Here is a 22,962-nt window from a genome sequence, read left to right as displayed (position 1 = left end):
TCAGGAAATGGTATATATGGTGAGATGAGGACTGGAATGAAATAAAAAGATTCACAATAAGGCCACATTGCAAATAATATTTACGACTCAAATATTTTTTTTTTTTTTTTGGGTAAGTATATTTTTCTTATGTATATTTCTATTCTCTATTGATTATCCTATGTATATTTTCTTATAAATAAATTGTCAATTTCTGCTTTTGCATTTCAAAAGTGTTTTTTTTTTTTAAGTGAAGGTTTTTAGACTACGTTTAAGATTTGAACTCTTTAGCATCTTACTTGATATTTTGATAGCCCACCATTATTTTAATCAAATTTCTAATAGCCTATAAAATGACCCAAGGTTTTTGAAATTTATCAAAATACACCTAGGGTATAGTGTTAAATAGTTCAAATTAATTGTATATTCTGAAAATTTCCCTTATTTTTTGGTAAATTGTAGAATTTCCATTAAAAACAAGAGGGACTTAGTTATTTCTCAATATAAATGCTTGGGTTTTTTTCGAATTTAGGCAGAATATTATGACATAAGGAACCGTTTAGCAAAGGGAGACACTCTCTTGGAGATGCATACAATAGTACCAATAAATGTCTGGCCGTAAAACTAGGTACCACCTTTCTCTTTATTCACATTAACATGTCACATAAGAGCTCTAGTGCCGCAAGACATGTGTAGCGCCATATTTGTTGCACTAGTATAGAGGAAAGGGGTTGAAGTTGTGGTGATAGCGTTTCCCGATACCTTAGTCATCACACTATGGTTTTCATTCCCATCACTAACACCTTTAAAAAAAAAAAAAAAAAAAAAAAGAAAAAAAAAAAGCTAACTTCTATTCTACTTGAAAAAACAGAAAAGGGCCCGTCTTCCTCACAGGATTACCAAAAAAAAAAAAAAAAATTTCCTCATTAAATTGCCAAAAAAAAAAAAAAAAACCCACACAACTAGTGTAGCTATCAATATGAGACCCCAGAACTTGCTTGATAAAGTGGAAAGATGACCATGTAACAAAGTTGATAGTTGGGTTATTTATTTTTCATTTTACCTCATTAATTTAGAGCTATTGGAAACTCCATAAATAGCTTTAAATCCTTAATATAAATGGCATTGAAGCCCTATATTTTCATATTTACTCAATGGACCACCCAACCCTTAAGCCGTCGGCGAGGGAGTACGAGTGTTTGGTAACCCAGGCTCACCTAGATGGTTATTAAAAAGTTAAATCCGGCATTTAAACCATCCATAAGTCAAATGGTTGGCTATTTCCCAATAGATCCAGTAGACCTCGAGGAAAAAGAAAAAAGCAACATTTTTTTTTTTAGTAACATTGGGGTGTGATCTTATGTACCTACTTAAGAGTAAAAAAAACCAAGTGTCTTACTTTTACCACAGTTAAACAAGACTGGATTGGATAGCTTGGTCCAACCAATCGGACTACCAATAGGCGCCTTGGTTGTCCGTGGTCTATAGTAAAAACTTATTTAGTAGAAAACTACTTGAACCCCTTGTTTAATCGCCTAGTTTGATTGATCATTTTTTATTAGATGAACCGGTTAAACAAGGTCGAAGATTCATTTTTACAATATATTTCATATTTTTAAATTATTATTCTAATATCTTTTTAATATAAAAAAACAAAAAAATTTGGTCCAACTAATTTGATCGGTAGTGAAACCAACCCCAAATAAACCAAACCGGTTGACACCAGCATGCACCGTATGAGTGGGTACCTGCTCCGAATTTTCCTAGCTCTTACTCTCCATCCAACATTGGGAAAGAGAAAAATACCGAACCAAAAGGAACACAAAAGAAGCGGTAAAATCCTATTGAATTGATTGTATTTTAAAGGCGAGCAAGAATAGGGAGAAGGCCCAAAGTGAAATAGGAAGAACAATAAAGGTGGGGCTTGTTAGTAATGAGAGTGGCTGGCCCATGTTTTCCTTGGTTGAAATACACCCAGTCGTGTATAAGGAGGAGGCCACAAATTTACAGGCTTTCCAGCTTTGTAGTGGGACCGCAACCCACAAATAATAGACTCTATGTATATTTCTTTCTTTGACTTTCCCTTCCTTTTCCCTTCATTAAAACCCTCGAACCCGATATCGACTATGTAACCCTTTGTGACACAAGCAATGGGTGTGGGTCATGGCCGTGGAACATGGCAACCAAAGCAGGTCAATGAGGGGCAATACGGTCATTTCACCCACGCCATCCTTCCATTCCTTTTATTTTTAACATAAATGTGCTTCTTTTTTCATTCCATCTATGTTCCCTTTCCTTTTATGTATGTTGTGATGAGAGAGGAGTTTGAAAACATGGACTCTTGGGATGTTCTTTCGGGTAAGGGTGGCAGACTCACGACCCGACCCCGGGTCTGGGTATGGGTCCAATTTTTAGATGGGAATATTCTTCGGGTTTGGGTCAATTTGGACCCGACCCGTACCTATAACTGTTGGAGAAAAAATACTTTGCTTTAAGCTCTAATCATTAGGGTGTATTAAGAATTATATACAATAAAAACTCATAGTCATATTTAGCTATGAAACGACAAATCATGTGGCGTGAAATCTAACGGTAAGTGATTGTGACATTGTTGCCAATAATATGAGTATATGATGGTAAAAAAAAACGAAGCTCATGGTATGTGTCCAATTTTTTAATTAGTCCAAAACCTGGACTCGTATACTATTCGGGTCCGAGACCGGGTCTAGCCAGACCTGACTTGTACCCGACTTGTTGGTGTCCTTACTTTTGGGTCATTCTTTTGTCTTTTTAGAGCCTTCCACATGAAACAAATCAGTATTTATTCGGATTTTTATTTTTTCTTATCATGCCCCTCTTCCATCCCAATATGAGCTGGTTTTATGAGCTAATCGAATAGTGCTGCAATACTAGCGAAATGACCCAAATTTAATTTGAGCATATCTAATGGCAAATATGGTAATTTTTTTGTCCTATAAGTCCGTTTGGGCTAGATTGTTTTGAAGAGACGTAATGATCTAGCAGCACCAAAAAAATCAAAACCAAATCATGCACTTAAAAAGAAGACAAAAGAAAAAGATGAAATAGCCCCCGCCCCGTAGGTGAATGTGCGCCGTTCAAATCGGCCAATATGCATCTTTTGGCCTATGTTGTCGCATTAGGCAAGCTGGCCAATGAAATCTTCATATGTCACACACACGAGAAGGTCTTGTGAGCCAACAGGCCTACAGGATAGTGTAGCCCGGATGGCCCAGATTAAAGGAGACATAAATGAATGGCCAGTATTGTCTGTTAGGATTTTTTTTTTTTTTTGTGTTGAGTAGGGGTCCACTCGAGCCCAAATTTTGCACGTGTGTAAGATTTTTTGAGGCTCTCCAAGCATAAATATAAATATTAGATACAAGCAAAAAATGTAAGTTAAACCATGTCTATCTTAGAGTTATTAGGATCAAACCAACCAACAAATTGATTAGTCCCATTAAAAGCCTGTCCATCAAAATGGCTAGTTCGGTTAGTCTTCATAAGACTAGTTGAGCACAATTATTAAGACCACCAGGTCTGACCAGTCGAATATCTAATTGGTGCTTCATCAATCCAGTTTAAAACAAAAATCTTTAATTCGGTCAAATTAAGTGATTCATTGGTTTCCCCAATCAAGCCATCCATTTTTGACAAACTTGACCAGCTCAACAAGACTGATTTTTTTTTTTTTATGAAATATTTCATATTTAAAAGTATATTTATATATTTTTAAAACTAGTAACTCGTAGTTTTTTTAAAAATATATATACGGTTCAAGTAAATTTTAATTAGAGTAGAGCATCATTTTCTCAACCTTTTTGTACATATAGAAGAGTACACGAAGCCTAAGGACTTGCTTCCACCCCATTTCATTTCTCATTTCATGTGAGCAAGTGTGCACTCTAACTTGGTTTTTATACGATACGAAAGAGAAATAGGAGAAGACAAGGAAGGACGAAGGATATTTTGGTCATTCAGCGAGCGGCCAGAACAGAACTTTCCTCTCAGTCTCATGCGTTTGTCGCCACACATTAAAAGCCCCTCTAACTGAAAAAAGGACAGTTTTTAGCTTTGGATTGAGATAAAGTGGAGTGCCTTCTCCTCTCTCTCTCTCTCTGTGCTCCCATTTTCCTGTCCCCCTTGGGACCAGACAACGCAATCCCAACAAAAAATTGGATTATCTGAAAGAATTAGAACTGTACTTCTCTCTCTCTCTCTCTCTCTAACCCACCCAATATTCTGTTAAACGGATTCACATTTTACATATGAATAGCAGCAGAAAATATGATTGAAATATTATGACAAGAGATAAACTCGATTGAAAAGAAAAAGAGAAAAAAAAACTAGCCCAAAAATATCATAATCGCTTTTTTTAAAAGGATTGTATATAATAAGACCAAAAAAGTTTATAACGGATCCAATGTGAAATTTTATAGCTCTTGTGTGTCTCTAAGTTCGCTTTTGATATAAATTAACCTCCCTCATTAGAAAGATCTATATCTATTTTGCTCTTGCGATGAGCAATGCTTCAAGGATTGGACTGGCAAGGTGAGGGAGGTAGACTCTAGTACGGTAAAAAAAATGGTATGAATGTTGAATCAAACCGAATGGAACATAATTTTTAACTTATAAGATTTTATTCTACTTATGTGTGTAGGACTCCAAAAGATCACTATTAAAGTTGACATAAATCTTTAAAAAAAGTACCACATAGGTGTGAAACTTGACTTTTTTATAGATCCGTACCAAATTTAATGATGATCATTTGATATCCTACACACATGAGTGGAAGAGAGTCATATAAGATCATTTTTGTGATAATAATATATTAAATAAAAAATTATCCCACAGTTTGTTTAGCCAATCTAATCGGCGAAAACAAACTGATTGATCAAACATTAGTTTTGAGCTATTTAATATCAAATCCAGTTTTTTACTTTGAATCAAACCCAAGTATACACCAAAAAAAGGAAAAATAAATAAATAACAAAGCTATAACATCACATAGGATCTAAACATCGAATTTATATGACTGTTTTACCGATCAACAACATAAAGCAAAAGTTCATCTTTTTAAGATATAAAAGGAGTATTATTTTGTGAGACAGATTTACCTCATGTTTGGAAGGGTGCTGAAAAGCGTCATGTTCACCGACAAAGAAAGAGGGGAGAGAATTGAATAAGGCCATGTGACATTTGTATCTATCTCTCGTACAAACCCACAGTCTCTCTCTCTCTCTCTCTCTCGTTACATCAATTGCTTCTTCCATTATTTCTCCACGCTAAGCCGACTAATCTCTCTCTCCTTCTCCTTCTCTCTCTCTTTCGGACTACGGGGCCGCACCCCGTCTCTGAAAATAAACGTTGCAGTATAAAGCTGCGATGTATCGAAATTAGAATGCAGAGGTGGAAGCCATCTCATAAAATTTCTCCACAACAAACCACATGAAATGATATTCTGAAGAGAGAGTTATCAAGATTGAAACAATGGTGAAGGGACTAGTTTAGTTAAAATCGGTCCAATCAGTGGTCAAACCGGTTGGATCTTTTTCTCCCATATAAAAAAAATTAATCAATCGAGTTTTTCCTCATTTTAGATAAACTTTGATAAAAGTACTTTTTTGTTTACCTTTCCTAGCTAAATCTTGGCCAATTTTTTTAAAAATTTCATAAAAAAGGAATAGATTTTAACTCCATTTTAAATAAGCTATGATACAGAGATGTTGTGTTTGAAATAAATTTTGTTCCCAAAATTATGTAGCGAGATATATTAAATTATCAGTACAAAAGGAATGGATTTTTCTTAAATTCTAGTGAGCTGTCCAAATGAAAAATATATAAAACTATTAAAAAAAAAATGAAAACTTTTATCAAAAATTTGATACCCTTGTTTTTTTGAATAAAAAGTTCCCATGAAATTAAAATGAAAAACATGGAAAGAAAGAATAAAATCCTATAAAAACTCATCAAGCATTTTCTTTTGTTTAAAAATACATTTGAATTAAATTTAACTTTCCCAAAACTGGATGGTCCAATAGAATCAGCAAAACTAGCAGTTGAGCCGATTCGACTGGTCAAATGCCAGTTTGACAGATTACGTATAAGTTCCAATTTAAGGCTTCATGGACCAAACAAGGTTCATGTCACCAATTCTACCGGTTGGACCGTTGGTCTGGTCTGGTTTTAACAAATTTGGAGCGAAAAACCTTCGCACAGTGAAGAGGAGGAAAGATTGATCGAGTCATCACCACTTCTCCATGAATCGTGGGTTGGGTTGGTGGGTGGTCCAGAGTCCACATAAATAAAGCAATGAAGGTCAGTCTAATGGAAAAAGTTGCATCCCATAAAGCCACCACCATTTCTCTCTAATTCAAAGCAAATAAATTGACTCTCTCTCTCTCTCTCTCTCTCTCTCTCTCTCTCTCCTCTAAGCTTAATTGCAAAGGCATCCTATGCTGCTCTGTTATTAACTTCCATATTTACATTCTTCAAAATCTGAACGTTGAGAGCAGCTGGAAACTTGATCGATGAGGAAACGAAAAAAGGCAAGACATTTCAACTTAGAGTGGTCGTATTTAACTGCCATATGTTTCGGTTGTGACCAGCAATTAATTCTTCCTGTAGCTAAGTCTTAACTCAAAGAGAATGGAAATTAATTTTTAGGTTTGAATTTGGATTAAAAGTCTCTCTCCATAAAAATGGGCATACAAGTATGTAATTTTTTATCTATACCTATTTGTGTTTTTGCATAATATGTTAATATGATTAGATAAAGTGAACACATGCAATTTATTAGATTTGTTCATCTCTTTTTTCTTTTTTTTTTGGCAGTTCAAATGAACCAACCAGCGGTTGACACTTCTTTGGAACATGTGTTACTCGAGAGAAATAATTTATAGAGGGGAAAAAAGTATTTTATACCTATAATAATAATGGAACTCAAAATGTCATGTTGTGGCATGCAACTCATATAACTTTGAACCCATTCCTTATCAGATATATTCATCTAAATTCATACACAAGCATAAAACTCGTATTGTAGCATAAGTCACTTTCAAAAGTAGAGGTCTATTGGACCCTCACTTGCACTACTGTGCTCATCTAGGCGATAAAAAGCTCACAAAAAAAAAAGTGGGAAAATAAGTCCACCATTTTTGGTGAACTCAAGCCATTCATTTGTTGAATGGTGGATCTAAATATTCAAGAACTTGACATTAATCTTGTTTAAATTGTTATTTTTGAAATAAAAATATTATGTAAAATTGTTATTTTGGAATTTCAACTAGAGGCGATTGTGACCTCGTTTTAGAAAAGAAAATCGGTTTTCTTGTATACTTAATGAGGAATAGAATATCCTTTGAGAGATGAGCCTGCCAAGGTAAAACTTGGCAACCTTGTATTGAAACCTAGTATTTTCTTACTCTAAAATCTTTTTCATTTTAAATAGTGGTTCTTTTGAGTTATCTCATTGTTTTAAGGAGGCTAATATAGAAGTAGATGCTTTAGCAAAGGGTGGTGTGCACCAACATTCATTGGTGGTTACATCTTTTTCCTCTTGAACCTCCTTGTAATTGTTCATAGGTGAATGACATTCATAGTAACTAATTTCAAAAAAAGTGATGTTTCAAAAGTTTGACAGTGGAGATTGACTGTACAAGGCAAATGTTTGTCATCAAGAACTAAGGTTAAATGTGTACCGTTTCTCAAGGGAACTGATCATGGATGCTCCCTGGATGAACCATATACCATATAACAACATGCAAAGTGTGCTTTCTCGAATTTCTCATGGATTCGTGGTTTTATAAGACTTAAGGCCACCTTTGGACTGCCCAAAATTTTGGAATACTGCCCTTCCTTTCTACCTTTAAGGGAGTCGAAATCAATAAGGTGGGTCATTCTTTCCCTCCATACATTTCAAAGTGAAAAATGGCACAGCTTAGTCCTATGTCATTCACATGTGCCAAACTTTCTTGACTGCACTTATCTTCAAAACATTGCTTAAAAAACCCCATTTTCCACTTGTTTCTTAATCACCAGATTTCTTGATAGAGTTGTTTATCATCCTGAGCAGTTTATCCAACTTCTACTAGTATATGGGTCATATAAAAGCTGAGGGCCAGTAGGGAGTGTTCCCCTAAGGAGATACCCCTTCTACAATTATAACAAAAGGGAAAAATATGTTTTTGACATCTGACTATTACCAAATAGCCACTATCTAGTGGTGTTTTTAATACAAACAGGGTTCTAAAAGCGACAAACAAACGAGTTACAACAGTTTTCCCGCACAAGCACAATAGTATAAAAACCGTTTAGTGGTCCATTCAAACTGGCACTAAAGGGGAACCATGACCCTAGGAATATTCTACCTTCTACTAGGAAAAAGCAAAATATGTTCTTTTTACTCTGGCTATTACCATAGAGCCACTATTTGGTGGTGCTTTCTACACAAATAGTGTTCCAAAAGTGACTAACAAAAATGAGTTATAGTAATTTTGACCCTCAAATGTAATAGTAGAAATCCAGTTTAGTGCTCCAACAAAACTGGGCCTAAAAGGGCCACTTCTATCTTGAATGAAGCACTTGCCATTGTCCACAATGAAGCACTTGTCTTTGCCCAGTGACATGATAACAATATTCTCATTTTCACCTGGACAGAGATTTTCAACTCTCTCTCTCTCTCTCACACACACACACACATGCTCCTGCGAGTGCATGCACACAGAAGTTTGTTCCAATGCTTAGCTTTATGTTACACACTAGCAATAGTTGATGTAGCATGGTAATAAACAAATCGTGAAAATACAATTGCAAGCACATCATAAAATAAACAAAACATACTACCTAAGTTTATGAATTATATCAAGATTATGCTAGTGAGAAGAAGGGATCCATCATCCCCATCATGGAATCCACAAACTCAATCTTACCTGATAAGGTATTCAACACTGCAATTAACCAATATCTAATAAGCCTCCTACACCCCCAAATCCTGAAATCACAAATAAGGACTTTACAAAATTAAACTCGAGCATTTCCTTTCCCTTGAATGAGATTTAATTTCTTCCCTCAATAGAAATTATTCAATGCCACTCACCAAAAAAAGTCGGTACTTAACCAATATCTAATAAGCCTCCTACACCCCCAAATCCTGAAATCACAAACAAGTACTTAACAAAATTAAACTTGAGCATTTCCTTTCCCTTGAATGAGATTTAATTTCTTCCCTCATTAGAAATTATTCAATGCCACCCACCAAAAAAGTCCTACCGACTTTTGTTAATCTCCTGAACTCATACCTCTCTCCTTTTCTTACTCCAATATCTCTTCCACCTAAGTGAATTTGGGAAACTTCTCCCACATAACTACAAGGAGAATCTCTTTGAAACTCTGGCTTCGCCATTGATAGTTACAATCTCAAAGAGAGATTTGGTGCATTCAACAAGGATAGCTAACGTTGCCTTGATGAGGATGATATGACCACAAAGGGAAAGAAGTTGGCTTTTCTTAATAGTCAACTCCTTTTCAAACCTTCCTCTAACCAGGTCTCTCCCAAAGCTTACCCACACATGGTTGCATATCCATGTAAAAGTGTCTGATCCATGTATTGTACAAGAGGGATCAAAGCACCCAGTTGTGTTATAATGTGTGAGATGCCTCAGATGGCCCACATCATTCTTAGTGTAACTAAAATATTAAAGACTCATTTTATGGTTGTAAATTAGTTATAACACTTTAAGTTCAACAATTTTGTCCAAGAGCCAAAGCCCCAAGCCAAAGCTTGCTTTCTAACTAAAATTCAGTTTTCAATTTGTAATTTTGAAGAAATACATAGAGAAAAAGATGTTTTAAACTGTACCCCGTGTCTACTGAAATTTAAGTCATACCTCTACTCTTTGATTGCAGCCACAATTCGCTTTAATTTTGTTCAAGATATCATTATATAAAGCAAAATAATTTGCCCACAAACAATTCTAACTTTGTGTTAATGCCGTTTCATGTCTCATCGATCAAAACTATGTCATCTACAAACAATACGCACCACGGTACCTCATCTTGTAGATGCCTAGTTAAGTCGTCCACAATTAAGACGAATAGGTATGGGCTTAATGCTAACCCCTGATGTAGACCTATTGTCATTGAAAACTTACTCATCTCTCTATTAGTTATTCGTACGCTAGTTAGCGCACCATTGTACATATCTCTCACTAAGTCGATATAGTGTCTAGAGATTCCTTTCTTTTCTAACATCCACCAAATCAAATCTTGGGGTACTCTATCATAAGCTTTCTCTAGATCAATAAACACCATGTGGAGGTCTTTTCCCTTCGCCCTAAACTTCTCAATCGATTGCCTAAGTAGGAAAATAGCCTCAGTTGTTGACCTCCCTGGCATAAAACCAAATTGGTTTTTTTATACACTTGTTTCATGTCTTAGTCGTTCTCAATCACTCTCTCTCAGAGCTTCATAGTGTGACTCATAAATTTGATCCCTCAATAGTTCACACAATTTTGTATGTCTCCTTTATTATCGTAAATAGGTACCACCATATTTTTCCTCCATTTGTCTGGTATTTTCTTTGTTCTCAACACCTTGTTGAACAACTTGGTCAGCCAGTCAATGCCAATCTCCCCCATGCACTTCCAAACCTCTATCGAGATACCATATGACCCTAAAGCATTTCCTATCTTCATCCTTTTCAAAGCTTCTTTCACTTCCGATATCCTAATCCTGCGAATGTATCTATGTCCTCCGCCTTCATTTATGCCAATAGTTCTTTCTACCGCTATGTTCCCATTGTGTTCGTCATTTAATAATTTTTTAAAATAAACTCTCTATCTTTTGTTGACCTCTTCATCCTTCACTAAGGCCCTTTGATCCTCACTCTTAATGCAGTCAATATAGTCTAGATCCGAACACTTTTTATCTTATTTTTGCTAATTTGAAGACAACTTTTTCACCATTTCTTGTTCTCAGTTTATTGTATAGATTATCATATGCCTGAAGTTTTTTGGTAAAGAACCATGCATACAAAATACTTAAACTTGAATTTGCAGTTTGGTGGTGCCCCATCTTGTCCCATCACCCAAAAGATTTAAAACTGAAATGTGCTTTTAAGATCATAGAAGATTTCAGGTTATCATAACTACTTGCCATGTGAATACACCCCTCATAACATGAGAAAACAGAGTAGTCTAATTTCAAATTCACAATATGCACAGTGACCTATCTCCTATACGTGACAACCTATACACATGCTGGTGCATCTCAACCTTCCATCCTTATATCAGCACCTGTTGTAACTTGAGAGACACACACACACACTGTGTATGTAATGGGTAGTCAGGTATATGTTTCTATAATCATGTGCATGATAGATTGCAGGATGAATAGAATCTAGGTCCACAAATTCAATAGGTATTTGAATATCAATTCGCCCCTCTAACTGATTCAGGAAATCCAAAAGCCATTTATAGCTCTTGATGTACTATGGTCCAATATATAATCTTAGATCCCTATGATGATTATAAGTCTCACAATTCGTGAGACTCATTTTTTGGTAATAAGTAGTAATTTGATCCAAGGGACTCCCCGTCAATTTGGTTTTTGGATGTATAGTAACTAGTAAATACTAACTAGGATAACAATGTGATGCATGTCAATATTTGGTTGATTCAAAATCTTAATTTTATTTTTTAAAATTTTATTTTTACGGGTGTGGGTTTATTTGTTATTTGGGCTTAGGGTATCTTTTATTTTTTTTTACAGAGACAGAAAATCTTTAGTTGTCTTTAGTTAAAGAATTTTACCTTTTTATATATTTAGCAAATCTTTAATTTTTTTAGTAAGTTTTTTTTTTAAGATAATAGAGTCCGTTTTAGAAAGGGTAGAGCCGTTTCTTTGTAAGCCTTGGTTACAAAAAGTTTTTTCTTATAGATAAGAAGCTTATCGATATAAGATTTTTTCTTATAAATAAGAAGCTTATCAATATAAGATTAACATGAAGGGAAGGTTATCTTTAGAGGATGAGGGAGTTCTGGTTTTTAGAAGGAAGAGTAGTTATAAAAGAAATAAAGCATACATTGTATGTGATGGCTTTTTGGTAAATAAAATAATGCATTATTATAGAGAGAAAGAGAGAGACGAAAGCCTTTTCTCTTGGTTGTAGTGTGTGGTGGAGATCTCGGAACCCCACGTTTGTGCCTTCATGCTGATTTCTTCTTAGTTTTTTATTTCTCTCTCTAAAATGCAATTGTATTTGCCGATTATTGTCAGCCGGTAATTTTTAGCTGCACCACAATGTCAATGAGATTCATTGCTGAAAATAACTTGTATGGGCAGTAAATGGTCAGTTTAATAATAATAATTATTGTTATTATTATTATTGATAGGGTTAACATGAACCTGTCCAAAAAGAAGGGTAAGATCATATCCCTTGGATTAGCCAATTTTTTTTATTTTTTATTGGAAGTTGTTAACATGTATTGAAATCCATAACGATATACAAAAGATACCTCCCTCTGACAGGGCAGTAAACCCAATTAATGTGGGCTATACACAGTTAAGTATGGGATGAAACAAAATTGTGAATGTAACAATTCTGAAGCCTCATAGCGGAAAACTGTCAATGCATGAAAAAGAATACAGCTCAAAAAGGTGCAGTGTCCTTGAAGAGCTGGGGAGAGACTTGCTCCCTCTTTCATGAGTGCATCCGCTTTGGAATTCGCCATCGACGATTACCCTTGAGCCTCAATTAGGATGTAGATTTTTCAAGCCTTCAAGAAGGGCTTGGGATCCTGCAGTAGTAGAGTCAGCCACGCCGATGTATTTGGAATAAGAAAGGAGGGTTAGGCCTTCATGGTTTCCGAAAATGCCCCCTATGCCATCTGGGTGCAGGGTTGCCCAGCGAGCAGCCATCAAAATTCAGAGGGGTCTGCAGGGGGAAGCCTGCTGCAGTCGAATGGGGCTGAGATGCAAAAGTGCTTCCCAATTCCATAGGAAGTCTGAGTGGGACTAATGTTTGAAGAGGGAGTTGTTACTGGCCCAGAAAATTAAAAGCTCTCAGAATTTGAGGGTTTCAATGAAGTCGAACTCGCCCCTGAATGTGCGTTTATTGTGCTCTGTCTAAATGACCCACAGGGTCGCTGCTAGTGAGGCCCTCCACAGCAGTAAGCCTGACTTGCCCCATGTGGTATGAATTCAGGCTGAGAAAAGGTGAGGGACAGACCTCAGTGTAATCCAAGACATGTTGAAGAGTTGTAGGAGACACCCGAAGAGGTCTGAGGCTACACATTGCAATGTAAGGTGCTCATTTGTTTCTTTGACAGATGCGGACATGATGCATCTGTTTGGGATGGGCACTTCCCTTCTCTGAATGTGGTCTATGGTGACAGCCTTTTTTGCGAGGGTTATCCTGATGAACTGGATCTTGGGTGGGATGAAAGGAACCAGGCTTTGCTAGTGATTGGGAGGGAGGAGGCGGCCAGGGGGGAAGGGTTTGGGAGGAGTTTGTGGTAGGAGGAGGAGACTGAGAAGTGACCTGTGGCTGCAGGGGACAAAACAAGTTTATCTTTCCCTTGTAAAGGGAGGAAAACAGATTGCATAAGTGAGGATAACTCCTGGAATTCACCCATTTGAGCTTCGGTTAGAGCCCTTCAGAAGCCAGGGCTCCACTCTTGCTTGCTCGATGATTTGGAATTGGTTGGCAACAGAGGCATTTGTATCTCGAGCAACACGGAAAAGGTTGGGGAAAGAGTCTTTTAGGGATGTGTCTCCTATCCAAAGATCGAGCCAGAACTTAATAGGGTTACCAGTCCGGGGACGGAACCTAGTGAAGTGTTTGAAGGGGTTGAGGCTGCAACAACTAGACTTCCATGCGCCCAAGGTGTTGCCACCTAAGTTATAAGAGGGAAGCCAGTCGGAAGGCAGGAGCTTATGTTTGTGACGGATGACTGTCTGCCAGAGGTGGTTATTTTGGGTGGCCAGCCGCCGCCACCACTTGCCCATGAGGCCAGGGTGCACCTTTTAAATTTCGGATCCCTAACCCTTGGTTTTGGGCAAACAAACCTTGTCCCATGATACCAGGTGGTATTTTTTCCTCGCCTCCTCCCCTGACCAGAGGAAGTTGTTCTAGACGGTTGACCACTTGCGAGGGGATATGGAATACATACATCTGGAAGATGGGCATAATAGAAAGGATGGCTTTAGTAAGGGTCAGTCTTCCGGCAGGGGAGAGGTAACGGGCTTTCCAACTTGCTAGTCTCCTGTCGAATTTGTCAATTAGGTGGCTCCATAGGCTTTTCTTGGGCTTACTTAGGCATAGCGGCAGGCGATGTAGGTGGTACGTAAAGGGGTCTACTTCACAACCCCACCTGGCTGCAAGGGCTCGTATAGCTGGCTCCTCCATGATTGCACTCATCATCCTGGTTTTGTCCATATTCACTCTAGATCCTGTGGCAAGCTCAAAACACTTGTGAAAGAGGAGGCGTGATCGATCTGTTCGTTGTTTGCCACACAAAAGAGTAGGGTGTCATTGGCATATTGCAGATGAGTGATTTTAGTCTGTTTCTTCCCACCTGGAAGCCTTCCACTAGCCCATGAGCATACAACCTTTCCACTGACCTACTGAAAACTTCACCCACTATGGCAAAGAGAAATGGTGAGAGGGGATCTCCTTGCCTGGGACCTCTAGAAGAGGCGAAATAACCCTTAAGTGACCAATTGATGAGGATTGAGAAGTAGGGGGTAGAAATACAGACTTTTATCCACTTTCTCTAGTGGACCCCAAGTCCTATCTTACCTAAGCTCTCATTGAGTATGGCCTAGTCGACATGGTCATAAGCAATCCAGTTTAATTACAACCCTCGACACCTTAGAGGGATGTCTGCCACGGATACTTTCATGGGCCACGAGAGCACCATCGAGGATCTACCTATCTTTGACGAAGGCTCCTTGTTAGGGGAGATAACCAAGCCTAGGACTTCTCCAAGGCATATTTGATAACAGACAGTTAAGAGGAGGAAGAAGGAACTTCTCCATTACTGTATAAGTTACGCGTTTGATGCATGGAACTTATACAATAAAGAAGTTCCCCCATAACTTCCTTACTTCCATGTGCTTAAGAAAAAAAGTTCCATCTAAAATAATGGAACTTAAAATAGGAACTTGGCCCTTGAACATGGCTTCTTACTCAAACCCTCTTCTGCCTTCCTACTTATATTTATATCTATATTTGTAGTAGATCATATTGTACTATATTATATTATATATTTATATTTATATTTATATTATATTATTTTTATTACATATTGTATTATATTATATTTTATATTTTATATTTATATTTATATTATATATTATGTATATTATATATGTAATATATTTAAATTATCAATATATATTTCTATTATATAATAAAATATATTATTATTTTATTATGTAATAGATATTTATAGTATTACATAGCAAATATATATTAATAAAATAAATATAAAATACACTATATTATATATTATGTTATGTTATGTTATATTATATATTTATATTTAAATTATTAATATATATTTGTATTATATATAATATATATATTCATGCAATATTTCAACAGGTTGTCAAACACATGTACCTAGAACTTCTTTAACATTCCAGCAGGTTATCAAACACATACACCCAAAACTTCCTTTGAGATCTTCTTTCTTCCAAACAAATAAGAACTTCCAATTTCCAATGTATGTTTACCTTCTAGTTACCAAGCAAACCCAAGTGTAGACACCCTGATCAGCCCCAAAACTGCCACCATGAACCCCATAACCACCTAAAATCCCAAAACTAGTACCCTAACAACCAGACCGCTAGTATCGTCCTACATAAAAAGTCGGACTTGAAACTGGAACCCCGACAGGACCCCTAACAGACCGCTCGAAATCGAAGGGGAAACCAGCCTAGACTCAACGACCCCAAAAGCAGCACCAAAGCCAGGGGGTCGCCTCGCCAGAGTGTAAGCGTGGCTTAGGGGACACCAGTGTCGATGACATGGCCAGTAACATGCAGAAGACGGCGGCTCAAGTCACCACACTGGTGCCAGCAGCATTGAACCCTGATTGGCCCAAATTGCTTCCAATTGCCTGACGTCAGAATTCTCAAACTACGACTAAAAGTAACCATCATTACATGGCTAATAGGGACACCATCGTTGGATGTTGGCATCAGCAACATCGATTCCTGATTGGCTCAAATTGCCGGTAATCGCTTGACATTGAAATTCTTGAAATGAAGTGAAAAGTAACCATCATTATGTGAGCGATGGGGGCACCATCATTGAACGTGGGCATCAGCAACAACAATTCCACATTAGCCTAAACCACCGCTTATTGTCAAATCTCGGGACGGCCGGATTGCGGCGGAATGTAACCATCATGCCTCAGCGAGGGTAGTAGCAATGTTGACTCTATAAACAGCCACGTCCTGGCCAAATTTGAATGTACAAACACCAGTAGTAGTGCCAACACTGCTAGTAGTGTTGTCGGCCATCTAACACACCATCACCCAAAATCACATCGACCATAAATTACGGAGTTACGTCTTATGCAACCAGTAATCATAATGGATCAATGTCACTATTAGCATCTAGATTTTCAAATATTTTAGAGGCAACAAAATGTAGTGATATGGTTGGTAGCCTTGGTGGGCCCATCACTAGTGTAAGTACCGAATGGCCCAGATTTGACCTCTGATTTTGGATGGTAAAGGGACCACATGTCTATAAATAGGGGTCAACCCCCCCATTTTGAGGACCTATTTCTAAAATCACGCCCAGACTCTGCTGCATTGAAACCGGACTTGTTAGACCCCGCACTAAACCTAGTTTCCTCAGACCCTATAGACCGAGACCCAGCATGCCCAAACATAAAAATCTCACGTTCTTGAATCCGCACAAGCGCATCAACCTTCGATCGCCTGGCCTAGTGGACCCCGAAAGCTTGGAGACAATCGGCAAACCAGTATTGATCCTAAACTAGCACTGGCTCCAAGTGCAGGGCCTAGGAGCCCGGCTTAAGTTATGCCCCCATTTTTTTTCCCTGTATTTTGAAAACCTTTTCTAAACCCCCCTCTCCTTCTCGAAAAACCCCATTTTCCTGTTTGGTCGTGTTAGAAGCCGGCACTGCCAATGATCCATGCGAGGGCGGTCTCGTGGCTAGTCTCTCACTCAAATCACAATTTGATGGGACCCATTCTCTTGACGTGTTTAGACCCGAAAACCAGGCGGAGGCCACAACTTCTGCTGAAATTTTCGAATATAAACACTAAGTTCAAAGGCTAGACTTTAGTTGGCAACTTGTAAGAACTATTAATCAGGCTGATTGGCCTAAAGTCCTTTATCTCTTCAGCCCCTTCCTTTTTGGGGATGAGGGTTATGTTGGTTGCGTTCACGGCTCTATGGACTGTCCCTCTGGCATGAAATTCCTCAAAGAATGAGAGCACAGGTTCCCAAAAGGTTTTGAAGATGGCCACAGGGTAGCCGTCAAGCCCAAGGGCTCTGTCATGACCGAGGTCGTGGACAGCTTTGAGAATCTTTCATTCCGAGAAGGGGCAGTCCATCCAATGTGCCAGGTTGTGGGGTAAGGAGAGAAAAGATAGGTCATCCATGGTGGGACCCTGGGGGCGTTGAGAAGAGATTTTTAAAGAATTCGATGATAGTTTGCTCAGCAAGATGGGGGCTGTCCAGAACAAGATTGCATTGCTAGACAAAATTGATTGTGTTATCACGGCATCTGCAGTTTACTATTCTATGGAAGAATGCAGTATTGAGGCCGCCGCACTTGAGCAACTTGATTCTGGACAGTTGATGGCCATAGATCTCTTTCTTGTGGAGGAGGGAATGGTAAAGGTGAAGACTGCAGTATTGAGGTCGTCGCACTTGTGCCACTTGATTCTGGACCGTTGATGGCAATAGATGTCTTTCTTGTGGAGGAGGGATTGGTAGAGGTGTTTGAGATTGGTTCGTTGTTGTCATTATGCCAGAGTTAAGACTCTAGCCTCTTCAATTTGGTCCCAGTGCATGATGGATTGCAAGGTGATTTCCTTTTAAGTCTTAAAGTTCCCTGGAAGTTGGGTACTCTAGGTTTTGAGGGCCGCCTTTAGGAGTTAGAGGCTGCTTTGGAGGCTGAATCCAGCCCACCCTTGGACCATGTTTGAGAAAGATAGCCACCATTGAGGGATAAGGGAGTGGATTTCAAGTTCTTCAAGCGAGGACATTTTGAAATTAAACCATTTGGGACCTCTGGGGACCGGCAATGTGTCGAGCAGAATGGGGCAGTGGTCTGCTGTTGGCTTCGGGAGGGCTGCAGAGAAAGGAAGCGTCCCACTCGGGGCTAACTAAGAAGCGGTCTATCTGGGACAGAGAAGGCAAGGTCGAATGGCTGGACCAGGTAAAGGCATTGCCCTGAGGTAAGTCTAAGAGATTGTGTCTGGAAAAAAAGTTGGAGAAATTATGCATACATGGGGTAGTCCTTGGATTGGAATTTCTTTCAAATTACCATCTAGCGACATTGAAGTCACCTCCAATGCACCAAGGAGAGGGGTGAAGGGTGGCAATATCATCTAGCTCCTCCTAGAGGAGGTTTCTGAGCCATATACCACAGCAAACTTCCATGGGAAGCCATCTGCAACTCTGATTAGGGAGGCTGCGACCGTAAAGAGGGCAAACACTGAGGAGGATAGGGAATGGAGTGTGGGGTCCTATGTGACCCAAATACCTCCCGAGGCCCCTTGGGCTAGTGCAAGCCATTGACAGGGTCTTCTGCCCCACACTTGGCAAACCTAGGGTGGGGTGGGGATGTTTTGTTTCTAAGATGAGAGAACTGCTGGTTGGTGCTTGTGGAATAAGCGCGCACCACCTGACATTTGTGGAGGTCCGAGTGTCCTGAAAATGGACTAAAAGCTCACACCAGTCACCAGAGGCTACACAGAATTTAAGTGAAATAAAGAATTGCATTTCTCGCACTTTACTAATTTCCCACAGGCAAAGACATGCATTTCACAGAAACTTAATCAAAATTGAATGAAGTATGAGGGGATGGGCTGGTTAGGAGCTCAAGGTAGTTAGGATAAGAGTCTTGAATTTAAATTCGATATGTGCTACATCTTGTAGGATTAATAGGAATCCTGAATGATAAGGATTGAGAAGTTTTAAATGATTAGGGTAACTGTGGGTTTGACAAGGATAAGATTTTGTTGTACATGAAGATGAGAATGCATATGGATAGATTTGCACCATCATAGGACAAAGGAGAGGTTTAGTGTTTATCCTTTTACTTGAGTTTATAAATAGGTACACTGGTACGTGCGTAAAGTTATAGAGAAGGCAATTCTTTGTAAGTGTGTTGAATAAAAAGTGAAATAAAAATATTTTCACTCTCTTGAAAATTGATGTGCTTTTGTTCTATATGAGTTGTGTTTTCCTGTTTGTTGATACTTGTTGCACCCGTGAATTCTCTGTTGTGCGACTCAACAGTATAACAATACAGCCTGAACAATAAAATTCAAAAATGTTTGCCTGACATAAACTTTTAGCAATAAATATGATCTGGGTAGAGATTACAATTTGCTGCTACAGTAAAAGGTTACAAAAAATCCACTAAAATGATGAAAGGCCTGCTAGACTCCGGAGCTTTTCATAAGAAACCCAAAACATAAACTGCCAAGGACCAAGCCTTGCCCATGTAGGAAAGAACCCCTTCCACAATGCCCATATGCCTTCTATTTTCACTGTCTTCATCAGACAATCAAATGAATTCCTATAAACTGCTGTGCATTCTCTGTGAGTAGACTGGTTCATCATTCTAGTCTTCACTACGTCAGCAGGACAGCTCAGAGTGGTAGCAGAAAGACCAGACATAATAGATGAGAGGGTATGTGCATAAATATTATCATCACAAATTTGCTTTCTAAGAATGAGTTGTTTAGCATGGTCATAGATTGCCAACTCCCCCATGTTCACCAAAAATGCTCTCTGAACATTGGGGAAAACGCCTTTCCAGAGGCCCCAAAAACCTTCGATCCTCACAACGGTGATGAGGGCATCCATAGTCCCCTTGTACCTAGGCTGGAGACCCTGATTCACTAACCGACCATCTGCTTGTAACCTTACCTTAATCAGATCTGCTGGGCTTGCCACAATCTGTAATTCCATTAGGACAATCACAAATACCCTTTCTCATGGACAATACAAAAAAAAAAAAACTTCACACTAGAAATCAACAATAATCAAATACTCAAGATACCCTGAAACTTCACTCTCTTGAAATTCAAGGAAGATCCATCCATGTGAGAGAGAGACATAAAAAGAGAGTAGAGATGAAAGATTCTGGTCTTCCAACATGTGAAGAAAATGCTGATACAACTCGTTTCAAAAACACCCCATATTCAAATAAGAAGGGCGATTGGTTGGCCGCAAGAAGAGAACAATATTTTAGGCCAGTAACCATTATTCGGAAAATGATAGTTAGGATTAAAGGACCATCTAAAAACCAGTAGAATAACACCTGGTTTTCATAATGGAACAGCAAAATGAAAGGAAAAAAAAAAGAAAAAGAAAGGGAAATGTCCCCTGTAAACATACAAATTATCATATTAATGAAAGCTGCAATTATCTTATCAGCAATAAAATGTAATTTACTATCTACACCTCCACTAAAAAGGAATTTCCTTCGTAATTTCATTTCTATGGAAATAATAAAAAGCCACATTGTATTTCTGAAAATTATTTGATTGTGATAGTTTAGTTTTCCCGTAATCATTAGTTGAATTATAGCAATAAACAAATGAGTAAACAGATAATCAGTTCGATTGCCTAGTTCTCCATTTTTTGACCCTCTTTTCTCATAATAAAGTTTCAGAACCAGCTTCAATTCTCCACATCAAATGTGAAAATGAAGAAAATTCAGAATTGTGATAACTTACCTGACCTAAAATACCAGAAACCCCTCCAATGAGAGCTTTATTCCCTTCTGGAGCTGCATTTCTTAAATTTTCGTAGCACGCAATTCGAATAGGAGTGTAGAAAAGGTGGCGAATCAGAGCAGGGGACAAACCCTTGTAGAGACCCATCAACCCTTCTCCCTTGACTATATCAATGGCGGTTCGAAATGCATGAGCACGAGAAGCAGCAGAAATGGACTCTCCGTATAATTGGAGCCTGGTTTTGGTGATATCAATAGGGAAAGTGGCGGTCTCTGCAACCATTGCGGAGATTGCAGTGAGAGAGGCCTGCAAATATATGTTTCCCTTTTTCCTATCCATTGAGAAATGTGATTTGGGTCAAAACCCTAACCCTAGGAAAGTGATATCAGGGAAGGGAGTGTAGAGAGAAACAGAGAGTTGGAGATGAAGTAAAATTTGAGAATAGGAGAGAGAGAGAGAGAGAGAGAGGGGCGTTAGAAAATGAAGTGAGATTTGACAATTGATATGAAGCACTTTTGGAGACCCGCGAGCGAGTATTGTTATTAAAACTCAATTTGAATTTGAAAATGGATGATATTTTGAATGGCGGGAAATCAATTTAGGCGCCATGCTCTTTCTCAGCGTAAGAGAGGGAGCAAAAATGGCATGACAGATGTGTCCTGCTTTGACAGTCTGGGTTCGGCCCGGGACAGTTCTGGTCCGATGCCATGCAAACTACAGCCTGGGTTCGAAAACAAGGTTTTGAGCCCGGGCCAAGTAGACCACGGCCTAAGCCCTCGCCCAAGTTCAGCATCGAAAAAAGAAAGAAAAAAATGCTCACGCCTATAGGTGTGGTTTGCATAGGGCTGAGGGCCTAATCAATCAAATTAAGGTGCACCTTTAAATAGTGTTCAAATATGTTTTAGTACCATGGATCTTTATGATGGCTTGAAAATTTATTTTTATATCTAATTATAAAGTTTAAAGCTTCAAAAATAGTGGACATTGAGCAGATATATGAACACTTGAAAAATATTAAAAATTGATGGTCTAAAACTAAGATCGACTGTTTCCATGTTTTGAATCTATTTTCCCCCATGTTTATACATCTTGAGGTTGATATGATCGATTTGAGCATTTTTGGGCATCGAAATAACCTTTTCTATGGGATTTTTTAGGTGTACCTTAATTTTAGGGCCTCGCCCTTGCATAAACTTTTTTGTAGAAATATAGGAAAATATTTATTTTATTTTATGATTCGTACAATTTCAGGTTGGGCATTGGTTGGGGCCTGGCCCTTATATAAACTTTTTCCTAAGAATATAGGAAAATATTTATTTTATTATACAATTCATACAATTTCAAGTTGAGCGTTGGTCGAGCCATTCAAGCTCCAAAAAATTGGGCCTATCAACCCAGCTCCCATGGGTCTTAGTATTTGCCCCAAAACTGGTCCGAAAGTGGTTTTGGCCAGTGAACCCACATGCTGGGTCTAGTCCATTAACCACCCTAGCTACATTAAACTGTAAATGGGAGAGAAGACATTTGAATATAATTGTCAGCGATGGTAGGTGTGGGAAATCTATATTTCATTGGCAACTTTGAAATTTTGGATTTACTTTTGGAAATATAACGAGATCATTAATTTTGATACAAGATGACATAATTATTATTGACTGTTAGATATGAAATCGGCTAGTACGGATATGACATTGATTGGGCATAAAGTCTAAATCAATTTGATTTCACATCGTCGTCATTATGGTCTTTTTTCAATTAATTATGATTGGTTACACGATATTGGTCTACCATTATGCTCTATTAAAAATTATACCTCGATGAGATCACAAGTCTTCATATATTTTTTTCACTACTTCCAACCATGTCATTTTGGACTTACCACTAGTATTTTTTTAAGCATTCTACTCAAACTAACTCGCACTTCATATTGGTTCTGCCTTACATAAGATCAACCTACAGAATCCAATCAATTGAATTTCACATCCAATAGCTAAAAATGATTGT

At 38.2% G+C, this 22,962-nt stretch overlaps 1 protein-coding gene across 3 annotated transcripts; it reads right to left on the bottom strand.

Annotated features, from left to right (window-relative positions):
* Window positions 1-5,055: 5,055 nt before the first annotated feature.
* On the bottom strand, window positions 5,056-21,814 carry UCP3 (Mitochondrial substrate carrier family protein). Of its 3 annotated transcripts, none has more exons than XM_088866192.1 (2): window positions 20,959-21,745; window positions 5,056-5,377 (listed from the first exon to the last, which is right to left on the bottom strand). In XM_088866192.1, the coding sequence occupies exons 1-2, from the start codon at window positions 21,295-21,297 to the stop codon at window positions 5,270-5,272; spliced, it is 447 nt and encodes a 148-aa protein (XP_088722318.1). In that variant the 5' UTR covers window positions 21,298-21,745; the 3' UTR covers window positions 5,056-5,269. The 3 variants fall into 3 exon arrangements, with proteins under 3 accessions (XP_088722318.1, XP_088722319.1, XP_006827319.3); XM_088866193.1 differs by having other exon boundaries at window positions 5,056-5,351; window positions 20,959-21,743; XM_006827256.4 differs by lacking the exon at window positions 5,056-5,377 and adding an exon at window positions 19,513-20,176 and having other exon boundaries at window positions 20,959-21,814.
* Between the last annotated feature and the right edge of the window lie 1,148 nt (window positions 21,815-22,962).

This window comes from Amborella trichopoda, chromosome 4 (assembly GCF_054954075.1).
Source record: "Amborella trichopoda isolate Santa Cruz 75 chromosome 4, AtrichopodaSantaCruz75HAP2 v2.0, whole genome shotgun sequence".
NCBI classification, from domain to species: Eukaryota; Viridiplantae; Streptophyta; class Magnoliopsida; order Amborellales; family Amborellaceae; genus Amborella; species Amborella trichopoda.
This window is presented reverse-complemented; position numbering and strand designations above follow the sequence as displayed.

Bases quoted from the DNA above. Each gene is read 5' to 3' on its own strand.
- UCP3 (XM_006827256.4), bottom strand. From the start codon at position 21,297: ATGGATAGGAAAAAGGGAAACATATATTTGCAGGCCTCTCTCACTGCA. The intron at 20,177-20,958 runs GTAAGTTATCAC...ATGGAATTACAG, and splicing joins TTTCTGGTATTTTAGGTCAG to ATTGTGGCAAGCCCAGCAGA.